Source organism: Falco punctatus (genome assembly GCF_963210335.1).
Source record: "Falco punctatus genome assembly, chromosome: 2".
NCBI lineage: Eukaryota > Metazoa > Chordata > Aves > Falconiformes > Falconidae > Falco > Falco punctatus.
This window is the reverse complement of record NC_137581.1, coordinates 85,568,567-85,582,335: the sequence shown is the minus strand read 5'-3', so window position 1 is coordinate 85,582,335 and position 13,769 is coordinate 85,568,567. Positions and strand designations below refer to the sequence as shown.

General features: G+C 35.2%; 1 protein-coding gene across 12 annotated transcripts in view; it reads right to left on the bottom strand.

The window, feature by feature from the left end:
- The window catches only part of DMD (dystrophin), a 1,276,803-nt gene that overhangs the window by 734,102 nt on the left and 528,932 nt on the right, over positions 1 to 13,769 (bottom strand). For all 12 annotated transcript variants that reach the window (XM_080377714.1, XM_080377711.1, XM_080377709.1 and 9 more), the window contains 2 exons: positions 9,322 to 9,445; positions 2,227 to 2,314 (listed from right to left, as the gene is read on the bottom strand). In XM_080377714.1, coding sequence (XP_080233840.1) covers positions 2,227 to 2,314; positions 9,322 to 9,445 — 212 coding nt within the window. The remainder of the gene's footprint in view (positions 1 to 2,226; positions 2,315 to 9,321; positions 9,446 to 13,769) is intronic.

Here is a 13,769-nt window from a genome sequence, read left to right as displayed (position 1 = left end):
TTTTACGGTTTGAGATGTAGGTTTAAAGTTCAGTTACTTTTTTTTACATAGCTTTTAGTTCAATGTAATCCCATTATTTGCAATTGCATTAGATCATAATGATTTGGAAAAAAAGACAAATAGAAAATATTTTGAAGTATTAGAAGTACAAAGGCTGGATATGGCAGTTAATGTCCTCTATACTCAAAGAATAATTTTGAAGACCTAGCAAGATATTCCATTTGCAAATTCTTTGTTAAAAACATCCTACAGTTCTCCTCAATTAATGTTAATTATTTAATTCTACTCTTTACTGCTCCCACCTGTTGGTAATTACTGCACTATTTAAGCATTCCATACACTGTTCTTAAAAATTCCTTTGCAGCAGTGGAGTAGCGGAAAGTCCCATAAACATTTTAGGCTTCAACTCCAGAACTGTTTTTCTTTTAAAAGGATTTTTTTCCCCCTAAAACCTTGACAAAAAAAGATTTTCATTCTCACAAGCAACTAACCTGTCATCCTTGCTAGAATATTCTTGCTACCAAGGCAACCACAATATATGGCATGATACAGAGCTCAGAGCAGTTGATAAACAGATAAAGTCATGCTGGCTTAGCTAGTCTGCCCTGTGCTTGCACCCCAACTAGAAAACATGCTTCTTAAAAAAAGGTGTGATTTCTGAGATATTGAAAATATTTACATGCACATCTAGCCACAGTTGAGATCACACCATCTATAAACCATGAATAAGCATGGAATGAAGGAGAAAAAAAAGAGAACCTTGAGTCAAAACCACATGAGAATATTTAAGATAGATTATTATTCTACTTGATAGTAAACATGGTAGGTAGTACAGTACCAGAAAAGTAATATATAGCATGCTAGTGAGTTCTGAAAACTGAATTTAGTCACCAGAAAGTACTACGTAATCTAAATAAATTGAACCTGGAATTCTTGAGGTGCAAGTCTACATTTGGTCAAAGGAAGAGTAGGGCATTGCTAAATGTACCCTAGACAGATTCTGCCCAAAAAACAACCTTGATGTGACAGCACAAAAATTTAAAATGCTGCCTTAAAAGTCCTGTACAACAACTTCTTCCAGGTAGAAAACATGTCCAAGAAACTGGACAGAATTTTTTTATACAATCAGCCATTGAGAACTTCCCAAATCATTTCAAGGAGGGTGCAGATGTTATCAGACTCCCTTCGGTCTAGTACTGAGCCTGTGAAGGGAACCCTTGCATCAATTGTTACAGTAATGCTAGTTAAATATGCCCCACATGTTAAATATGGTCACTTTTAAAATATTACACTTTCATACTTAAGCAAGATAATGATAGGATTCCATCAAGTTTGTTTAACTTGGCCAGTTAGTACCTCAAACTCAAAGCATTTCATTTTCACCAGTTAAATCCTTGGTTCTTCATTATAACAATTTAATATGTGTTCTGAAGCTTGGTGCATTCAACATGTATATTTCTGGCAACCATATCTGTGAGACAGATGTTGGCCCATGTTTAAGATTTTATTGTAAATGTAGACATTCTTTAATATCAAGGACAACAGAATGACAATTATAATTCTATCTACCTTTCTTTGGTTTTCCTTTTTCCCTTAAAAATATCTGAAAGTTCTAAAGAATGACAAAATGGAGTATTTTTTTTTTTTAAATCAATAATAAAAATGAAAAAAAACTTACAAGTAATTTTCTTTTTTGAGTTGTATAAGCTTTGATATTTATTACCTTTGAAAAGCTGAATGCCAAAAATCTCTTTCAACACCTAATAAAATGGTATATTTTTTGTGATAGAGAACATTACAGCAATGCGTATATTACAAAACACACATTCCACATCATATGTCAGAAAGCACTTTTTTCGAATAGTTCAGAGAAATGCCTTCAGAGTTTTCAAACTCGGTTGAGTTAACATACTTTCAAAAGCTTAGCATACTCAGAAAATAAGATTACAACTTAAGTCTCTGCACAGAACAGATTGTTAATATACAGTTCATTATTGTGAGCAAGTTCTACACACATTTCTTTTCATGGTACTAAAATGGTGAGATTTTTTTCTCTTTTCTAATTACCAGATTTAACAATCAGAAATAATGAAAGAAATAGAAGGCAATATTATTTTACTGTTCCATTTAGACAGTATTTGCTAATATAATTCTTGTGATAAATATGAACCTGTGCATTTATCAAATCCCTAAGAAGATTATCTAAATCAACTCCCATGTAATTACCATTCACCAGCTGTTCCACCAGGGCCTCGGCTGATCTGCTGGCATCTTGCAGTTTTCTGTACTTCTCAGGCTTTTCTCGCTGGATGGCCTGCAGCATGACAGGAAAGGTGAGTATTTCAACAGAGGGATTTTGAAGAGGAAAGTAATTAATCTCAGAGATGTCTTCTGATTACTCGAGACCATTTAACCTGTCATATTGCCCTGCCAGCCTCCCAATTTGCAATGAATGCAGCAAGTACCACATGCCACCAGGAAGGGAGTCAGCCATAGTCACATACATCAACTGAGAATCAGAACGCAACAGAGCTGACAAATTACACACATCAGTATTTTACAGACAAATACAAGACATACAAATTAAGAGCTATTCAAAACTCAATATAACAGAATATTTGTTCAACAGAAATTCCTTGTGGAAGAATAGATTTGCTCATTTGTCATAACAGCAAGATTCAAGCATGCTAACCAAATCACCAGGCTTTCATAGCACAAAGTGCTAAATCCTTGTATCACTTCCTTGGTTGCTTTACTCCTGTCTTAGCATAAAAAAACCCTGTAAAATGCTTATTAAAGTAGAAAATTAACATATATATGAACATATATAGCAGACATCCATATATGAGCTACTCAGAATGAGAGTTAACTGTAGTATTAACAGCTTCTACTTTTGTATTTTATCTAATACACTCAATTCACCTTTCTTCACTCAAAAGTTTCTCACCCAAGTTCAGATTAGCTGGTAATGGCTGGTAAAGGCTAGCTGCTAAAGTTTCAGGATAGAGTAGAAATCTAAGCTTCTGATGTCATTTTGGGTTGGTAGCAATACAGATGGAAAGTAAAACCATTTTGGATCTGACAGCCCCTCAATACTGTCTCATAATTAACAGCATGATGTCACTTCATTGATTTTAAACTAATTTAGTTCTATAATTTTGGGTAATTTACAAACTTTAAATCAGAAACCTAAAGACACAGCATGAGGTCAACAGGTAAGTTTGATGCTAAAAATAAAACTGACTATAAACTTCCCAGAGATCCTGACCAGCACAGTCTTCCACAAAACAAAGTCCCTTACTTTACTGCAGGAGATACACACATACAAAAGGAGATGCCACCACAAATCCTACACGACACGTATGGAAAGATAACACACAACCCTGACTACAGCTTCTCGGTCTGGCTGACTCTGCCAGGCTTCCTGATCACCTTGTTTATATCCACAGAAAAGGTATATTCTGTGTTACTTGACTCTTCAGGGGAAAAGGTTTCTTACAAATGAAAACAAACCTCAAGCAGGTGTGTAACAATGCATTGGGTAGAAGAACCTTATACACTTATATTTGAAAATGTTATTTTCCAAATAGATTGCTATGCCTAAGAGGAAATAATATAAACACCTTCGAATAAACTCTCTTAAAATAACTTTTAAAGTGTGATGCTTAAAACATCTTCAGTTTAATGAGGAGCTCCCTGAAGAGTTTCCTGTACTACCTTCTAACACTCAGAGCTTTACAGAGAGATTTTCTGTTCAATTCATACATTTCCACAGTGTCCTTATAACTGCCATTCATTTGTGCATATAGAAACAATTAAACACAAGGCTTTTTAACATTATGCCAATGCATCTATCAAACACTTTCAAGAATATGATTCTGTATAAATAAAACATATAAGGAAAGGATATTTAAGAAAGAAATAAGGATGGAAATACTTTGCCTTTTATAAACATATCCTTAATATATACCTAAATTATCACTGAAAGATTATGAAGTTTAATCCCAATGAGTTAAAAATAACATACTGATTTTTAATAGTTTATGTATGTCAATATATTCTTCTACCATTCCACTGTACAATTTAAATATTTTCAAAGCACAACAACAAAAGCACCTATTAATTCTCTAAAATTTCTTACAGATTCTTAATTAATACTACTCTGTCTATATCGGCAGGTATAATTAGCATGAGTCTAACTAAAGAGAACTCAAAGGAACTATTAAAACACTAAAATATACTGTAATAATTTTATTTAATCTGTAATGCCAGATAAGTAATTATCATGAGTGCAACTGTAGAAAGCACAAGCAAATCATAAAACCCCCACAACTAAAATATACTAAAAGTTAGCTTTTTGAAACAAAAATGATATGACATTGAAGCCTGTGGCAGTGAACCCTCCCCTGTCCAGTAATATGCTATGTGTGCAGAAAAATATGGAGAAATATACACCTCTCTCCTGAAACATTACTTTCCAGGTCCTGATCGAAAATATAAGCACTACATATGAAGCCCTTAAAGAAGAGAAAATTTGGTACATATCAAAGTTTCTGGCAGTTACTTTTCTCCATTCATTTTTATGTAATTGGCATGAATTATAAAAATGAAGGTCTGACACTGGTGACAGGAAGACACACACACTGAAAACACAATGTTAGCCAAAGGAGAAAAGACTGTCCTCTTCTTACTCATACAAAGACAAATTATTTGACCTGGGGAGAAAGGAGGAAAGTCACCCGAACTACTTACAGCACTCATCACATAGTCCTACCATCACTCTGTACACAGTGCCATCACTTGATGAACCTGTAAACTGTGTCTTGGATTTTTAAGCCACTCAGAAGAAGGATTTCTATAAGCATATGTGAAGTGCCCTGAAACAAAGGGAGTAGGAGCCCTCAAAACACTTCTCATTTATCTCTTTGGCTCTGTTTCACTACTTTTTTCCTTTACTGAAGGGGACCATACTCAATTCAGGTTCATTCATGACACAAGTAGGCTGGGATAAGTTTGAAGGTGTTTGTGAAGTTCTGAAACTCTTAGATTGTGTACATTGTAATCAACAGGCGTTTTTTGATGAAAAGTTTATGGTTGTGGCAAAGTAATTTCAAAATATTTCCAAATATATAACCTTCCCCTTTTTTACTCTTTTTAATTTCTGTAAAAGAAAAAAATACACCTATATGAGAAAAAAACAACAACTTACTTTTACAGGCTTTCATCCAATCAGAGATTAATTCTCTTTTGGACTATTTTATAACTAGTAATGCAAATGTATAATAGCTTAGTTTTAACTGATTGAATAACACTAAAAATTCCTCCTTAGCTAAATGTCAAATGAAGGTGAAGAGGCTATTTTCACGATGCTAAACCTTTTATTTGACCCTGAGATTTTAGCTGGCAGCTAGTGACTTCATAACCTAGAAAACGCTGGTGGGCTGCGGAATTCAATCCAACATGCTACTTCGAGGGCTCTATGGAAGGCTGCACAGTCGCCATACGCCCCGACCTCCTGTGCCTCTGACCAAGGACCTTCAAGGGCAGGAGAAGGCAACATTATCATTGCTGGCTCTGACAGTGATTCAGCTTTCAAATATCCAGGCCCAACAAAGCACATCTGAAAAAGGTCACTAAACCAAAACGAACAAATAAGAATGGAGCTCTTGAGAATGCCAAGAGAACAAATTTAATTGTCTAGGATATCTGACATTTTCCCTTACATCTGTTCCTTATTTGTTTACCTTTGATTCTGAATTTCTCGGTGCTTCTTCTTGGCTAACCAAAACTGCCTTCAAGGAGTTTTCTTCCCAGTTGATTGATGTATGCTCTAAAATCTGACTTATTTTTAAGCAGGATTTTCTATTTAGCAAGTTTTATTTTTTTGGACCTGAACCTTCATCTATTTGAACTTGCAATATTGAAAGCTCATTATGGCTTAAGAAAAAGAAAGAATGCCCGAGTCATTGTTAGTTGTTTTTTTAGCAATATATACATACTAACTGGAAAATGTTAACAGTGTATTGCAGAGTAACAACGTTTATGGCATTAAGGTTTGGATGTCTGCATTATTTAGGAGTATCTTGATTGTTCCACAATGAAACTCCTATAGTTACGGCATCCAGTTGGTCTGGCCAGGTAGGGAAAATATGCTTCTTTCATAGCAGAGAAGGGATATAAATATTTTTTGGTTCTCCCCAGACATAGGAATGGACATTTTTTTCATGTCTAATATATTCAGTGTACGTAATACATCTTCCAAAGGCTAAATTTCTGCCAGTATCTGAAGAGCAGCTGGCTTAGCAAACACATTTAATACAGGCTGCTTTTGGCTACATCTCTCCCAGGCCTCCCCTGAGCTGGGATGGGAGCAGGCTTTTGCACTTGATGAATCCTCAATAATGGCAAAAGAACTTTCCATGTGGCTGTCGTTTCTGAAGTCTGCATCCCTTCATCATATAGCAGATGCACCTCCACCATATCATATGGAAGTGACACCCAATCCAAGAAAACTTATGAGTAGAAGCAAGCTGCCACAGCAAAGAAAAAGAACCCAACAACATTCAGCTAGTAAACTGTCCTCAAAAGAACAGCAGGAAAAAAAAAAAAAAAAGTCATTAAGAAAAGGCCCTAGGACTCAGCACCTACTGTGGTTGAAAATAAATGGTAGGTCTGACATCAGCCAAGCACAGGTGTTCTGTGCTACACCAATACATAGATTGTCTTCAAGGGAGAAAACTAAGTGATTGCCTGTAAGGGCAAGATGAATACTTGGTTATGACTACATACGTCATTACAATACAATTATTTTCAATTATTACCAATGTATGTTTTCCTTTTTGGCACTTTTTTTTTAAAAGATCTCCTATTACTTTACTAGAACTTATAATATATTAAACCCCACACTATTTTATTTTCCATTTTTCTGAGGCTCGTACTGAGGGAATTAGAAGCAAGAAGTGTTAAGCAACAATGAAACTTCTCAAACCAATGAACTGGACAGTACTTCCTTCTTTGGCTACTAGTTTTATGGACAAACAGAGAACAGACCAGCAAAAGTGAGGCCAGGACAAGCTTTAAAACCTGGCATTCTAAGAACTTGAGGGGTTTTTCCTTTTTTGAAATGCATGTACAGAGACTTCCATTAACTGAAAACTGGTCAACACAGAATCCATGCAGTGCTTGTCAAGTGCCATCTTTCAGAGTTCATTCAAATTAATAGATGTAATCAGAATGTTTTCTGCCTTAAAACATCTAGAAACGTCTACACATAACTTGATTTTCTCCATAAAATATTCATTTTAAAAGGAGTGATACTCTATGAAATCAAAACTAGTCTTGGTCTTTAAGAATAGTTTCAATGTTAATGAAGCATACATGTTCATTGCTCTTATATCTATTCAGAGTTTACTGGTTTGTCTCAGACCCCTCTTACTACAATGCAGATCCTTTTCCTGCACTACTTTTCAGTAAAGAACCTGGAAATTGTTTTCTTAACCATCCAGTTACTCAATTTTCAAGGAGGTCAAAGAAACACCTGAAATATCTCTCACTGTCTGCAGTGTCTAGAATTCAAACTTTAAATGCCCATGCGCACTGGTCAAATTCCACACCTCTTTTCCCTCACTTCCTCTTTCTCCCATATTATTATATGTTTCCACCAACTTAAATTAAACCTGAACAAATGTGGTAGGTAGTGGCATCCCAGCCCCAACGTTCTTTCCTCAGCATCAGCAAAGGCAAGACAAGATATACTGGGAACTCCAGCTGGGCCCAAAGGAGGGTCTGTGGTTCACCTACCTTCTCCCCTTTACTTGTAGTGATCATGTCCTCAGAAGCAAAGAAAGGAAAGAAGGAAAGTGAACCATGGCCCCTATATCCTTTAAAAAAAGTCTTTGAAATTGACAAAATGGGGTGGAACATCATATTGGTTAGGGAAATCTGACAGTGCAGGTATCCAGTGTAATGTGTAGGTCAAGATGAGCTGAATTGCCATCCCTGAAATTGTTGTGTTCCTCAAAATGGGAATACATGAAGGGGAGATGAGCATTTTTTTCTCCCCTTTATTTCATTTTTAATTTCACCTGCCATGAATATTGAAGCATTCAAAAACTTAACTGTACAACTATTTATGTACTAGATGCATCCCATTAGCTCATTATGGAAGCATTTGAATTTATCAGTTCTTCTCCATATATTTGATCCATTTTGCATACATTTTTGTATATATACTTTAGTATATTTCACATAACATGAAGAGGTGCCAGGAACTAAATTTAGAATATTACATTCTAATGGATACTTAATAGCAGTAATATTATGACAATACTAATAATTAAATTAAAAATATTGAAAAAAAGTATGATTTAATATGACATTTTAAAATGTGCATTTACAGTCACAAAATTAAGTGTTCCTCAGTCTTATCATAGCTAATTTATGATGGACAAACAGACAGGGAGAAAAAACAGCAGCAGAACTTCAATGCAATAACTTCGTTCCACCTGTTTGTGTTCTATGAGTAAGTATCACCATATATCTTAATGAAGTTCCATGATAAACTAAAAGAAATGATTATTAAAAAAACTCCCCTTTCTCTTACTCAGAAAGGACAGGCATTTTTGCATGTATCTACAAAAACTAAATATGAAGAAAATTTAGAATACTTTAGGTGTCAAGGGCTAAAATCAGAGTTTGTAAAACATATACACAAACACAGTTACTGCTTAAGCAGTGCAGAATGATTCATTGTGCCAAAATTAGAAAAGAATCATTTTGGTTGAGACATGGTACTACAACAGAGTAACAAAAACCAAAACAAAAAAAAACCCAAAACAAAGAAAAAAAAAACACCAAAAAAAAAAAGTGGAAACTGGTGATTTTTATGTATAATTTACAGTGCTGTAAAAATATTTAGATACAGATTTCCTTTAGCATACACTAAAAGATGACACTTTTCACATCCATTTATGCATGTGTAATGTCAATTTAAGTTGTTGGTATGGAATGATGATGCATATTTAAGTAATATATAGGCTTTGATTTAACTTTATCCAAAGACTTTCATAAATCTAGAATACCTTAATTAAATATGAGTATGCATGAATAAAAAAAGATCTCTGAATTCAGACAGCCTGTGTAGCAATTTTGGTGCCAAAATCTAAAAGTCACAGAGAGAGTGAGCACTTCTAAATTTCTCTTGGACATAGGGACAATCAATACTCGTCAGAATACTTTTCAACTCATTTAAACATGGACTTTGAAAGCACATTGACAAGCTAATGCAAACTAACAGACATATATACAAGTACTTTCTCCTACATTGACTCTTTCTCTGAGATCTGAGAGATTGCCTTCTTTTCGATATATTGCAAACTCGGGACTCTGAAGCACTGCTTCTGAGCGGGTCATCCAGCTATGGAGCTCTGTTGTATCTGAGTCAAACCTAAGAGACAGAGAAGTACAATAAGACATTCCATTGCCACACAGTTTCTGAAAACAGGATTGATATTAAATATGTTTAACTGATTGTTTAAACAAGTGAATAAGCAGCAATTTCTCTCAGCAGAAGACAATTTTACACACACACACCCACACCCCCCATATTTCATTGGATAGTTCGTAAAACTATGAATTCTAAAATTAGGAAACAGAAATACTTTTTCATTTTTAAGACCCTGATTTGACATCTGAACAGATGCAACCATTTTCACTATAAGGCTTCTAATTTTACAAGCTGATGTTTTTGGAAGACATGAAACAAGTGGGTCTCAGTGAAGAGTGTACCACAGATCCTGCTGGGTCAGCTGAGGATGTAAGGTCTATCTGGCTGGCCAAATGCAGGCTTCATACCTGCAAGATTTCTGTTCCAGCTTGTGCTGGCTATATTATGAAGGATACTCAAGCAGGAAACCTGACCATTAGCAAAGAGTCTTTTCCGACTGACTCAAATTTGATGTAGAATGCAAACTACTATTCAACAGTAAATTATAAATTCCCTACAGCTAAAACTTTTAAAACTGCAGATTAAGATCCCCAACTCTCTGTATCTACTTTTTAACTAGTACAATCCTTTTTATTACAGTCTGGAACCTTTCATCAACTCCTTTAAAACTGAGTGGAATTTGTTACCTATTAAAAAGGTAGCAGCTCAAAATGAGGGTTATTGTAAGCAGATGTTTAAATTACTGATGTGTAGAAAAATCAAACTATGATTCAGAATCTACTGTAGCTTCTAAAAGAAGAGGCTTAAGACAATGTTTTTATCGTTGTGCCACATGGTATGCTTGATTGCATTTCTTTATTGCACTGTATGTTCTAATATTTCTATCTAGTTTGTAACAGATTTTCCTTTTGCAGCTGTAAAATGAAAGCAATAGAACAGAAAGACCTAGAAAAAATAATTAGCTGTGTCCTACAGTTTGCTTTGTAAATATAGGTCGTACCATTTACATACAATTGAAAATCTACTAAAAACAAGAACTTAAATGACAATTAAATTTTTGAAGGAATTAATTCTTTTATAAAAATATACTCCATATAAACAAGAACTACAATGCAAGGATTTAAGTGCTACAGAAATCCACATATACAGAAATGAAAACTGAATACAAAAAAGAGTTCCATGTTTGATCTGGTATTTACGCCTCCCTTATTTTCCTTCTCCACTGTGACCTTTGTTACTCCATTTAATGACACAGTGTGAAAGACTGAGTGATAAATAATGAAAGCAGAGGAAAGAAGAACCACACACTACCTCAATCCCAGCTCAGTACTCTGTATTCAAATCGTAGACTTTTAGGAATCATTTTGATAAAGCATTTCCTAATAATACTATTTGAACACTCATTAAAGAAGAAAAATATGATTGTGGAGTAATGAAATGTGCAGAAGTCTTAATTTTATAAAGAATCACACGTTCAGAGGCAGAAGACAAAAGAAAATTCCCAGATGGTTCAGGGAATCTCTGTGCTGCTACCAGATTCTAATCCCTGAAATTAAACTTCACTGCCAGTTAAGAGCTTCCTACTTCAGCTTCATTTCTGATCCTATGTGACACTAAATAAACTGTAATTCTTGAATTATTATATTATTCTCTGTTCTGCATATAACTATATTTAATGACCACAGAACATCAGACATCTGATAACAACAAAGACTAGTTTACCAGTCCCTCAGTACTAAAATTCCTTGGCTGCAGGTAAAATTGTATTACTTCTGGTGTTCACTGCATTGCCAAGCTGCAGGTAAGTAGGACCAGTGAGACCAACTTTCTGAAGAATAGCCTAATACTGGCCTGGTGTAGGATGGAAATTGGCAGAGCGAAATGTTTACTAGTGATCGTTTCTTAATTTCTTAAACAAAAGTACTTAGCTGTTGGCTCTGCAACATCCTCGGTGGAAGAGGAATGGGAGAATTTGGAACAGTTTTGATAGTATAACAAAATAATCTGGAACACATCCTATGGCCCAGAGATTCATCAGGCCACAGATCTTTAAAGTCCCTTTGTACCCAAGCCATCCCATGATATGGTATGATTCTATGATATGACAGATCTCAGATAACAGATTGCTCTGTCACTTGCAGTTTTGGCTGGAGATAAATTTAAGTCCACGAACAAAGCCTTCTGCCCAAAAAGGGCTATAAAGATGGGGCAGAAAAGGAGCAAAGGACAGGAAACATTTCTAAGTAGCTTTTTGCAGAATATAAATATCCTGAATGTAAAGACATTTTTCAATTACCTTGGAAGAAAAATATTCTCTCTTATGTTCAGCTTGTATAAAACCAGGAAATACAGGTAGAATACAGCACTTAATCATTCCACTGTGATGATTGGACATTTTCTTTCTGAGCACAGCTGCAGTTACAAACTGTATTAACTCTAGATTGACATCAAAGGATCAATGCAGTCTTTAAATCTACTAAGTACAACAATACTTGTAAAAAGTAATGCTATATTACCTTTCTGACCCAATAAAGTTGAGTGCATGTAGAATTTGTCAAAATAAATCCGTGAAAAAAAACTAAAAATAAATCACTTGAGACAATTACTCTAAAGAATTACCTTAATTTAACATGCATGTTAGCTTGCTCCCCACCTAAAAATTCAATCTGCAGCAGAAGATTTATTCTTTATGCAGCACTCATGGTTTAATTTTCCATTTAGTCTTTCGTTCTGGTATTCCACAAGAGAGTTACTGCTTTTTACTGCTCTCACTGCCCTCTGTCTCCAGCCCAGCATACATCAGCTGAGTTCAAATACAGTCTCTTGTTACTCCAGAGCATGTTTAAAAAACATCTTCACATTTGTAATCCATGTCATTCAAATTTTCACGGAACTCCCCCACAAATCGATTTTCCGGATCATACTAAGCCATATGCCCATTTCATATTCCCATTGAAAATTCTCTTGCTGTTATCACCACATGTACTTGCTAAAAAATGATTCCTTGTTCTAGCTTTCCCTTCATATTCTGTATTAAATACACAGTAAACTTCACCTTGATGCATTACACAATTTAGTTGCATTTTTGGTTTTTTCTTCTGTGTATGGAATTTCTAACCCGAATACCCAGCAGGGTATGACACTCAAGTCCTTCTCTAAGCCCCACATCTCATAAAATTTCTGGAAGCTACTAACAGCAAGTTAAATTTTGATATTTCAGAATAAAAAAAAATTCTATTTTAATTAGCAATCAAAGGGCTGACTGACTATAAATCTTCTATCTACACAATATACCTTATAAAGGGCTATTGCGTTTCTTACAGATGTCATCTGGCAAAAGAAAATTTTAAACTCATAATGTTGCTTTTTCTTTCACACTGACATGGTAAGATGATGACAGTGAAGTAATGTACATGCACTGACCTTCCACATATTTACACAAACTACTTCAATGTTGTAAAAGTTCACATAGCAACACAAGCTGTCAAGTACCCAGCTGTCATGTGGCCATCACAGGGTATGGTCTATGTTCTAAAGTAAATGTATTTCATCTTGAAACTGCTAGTGTGTTACTGCTACCACAACTAGACAGTAGTTTCAGTGATTCATCCTTTCAACTGATAAAAATTGCCTCACAATTTCCTTTGCTCTTTTGTTTTTGCCATCCCTCCCCAAATTAAACTACACTAGCCATGTCACCTCTATGTATCTTTGGCATGGGTATAAGACCATTTGCCTACATATTGAGCTGGCAGGGAATATACAACTCTGAACCAAGAGCCACATTACTGAATTACTGCATTTCCATGACTGGACTGAAATGCCTAGCTCACCGGCAGCCTTCCTCAGCTTGTAGCTCCTCATTGCCTAGACATGTTAGAGAACAACTTCACAGTATATGATGCTCATTGAAAGACTTACTCTGTAATGAACTAATTGCCTGATGCCTGTCTTCCTCCTCTGTATTTGTAGGTGATGAGCCATCAGTTGATAAATAGCCTTGTTCTTATCTCTTAATTCAACAGCTTGAATTCTGGACCTCCCTCTACATTTGTGACGCTACTCAATTTAGCCTCATCAACATTATGACCAGCACCTTTCTGTAGTGCACACCAAGGTGTCAAAGAAAATACTAGATCAATCTGAAGCACAAATCACTAACAGACACTTCACTAACATCATCTTATCAGTCTCATAGTTCTTATTTAGCCAACTATCCATCTTACCACTGGTAACGTATGGTTGTAAACCATACTTTTCCCCAGCTTGAGCAGTAATTCCTGAATTGTAACATGGAATGCTTTGCAGAAATTCTGACAGATCC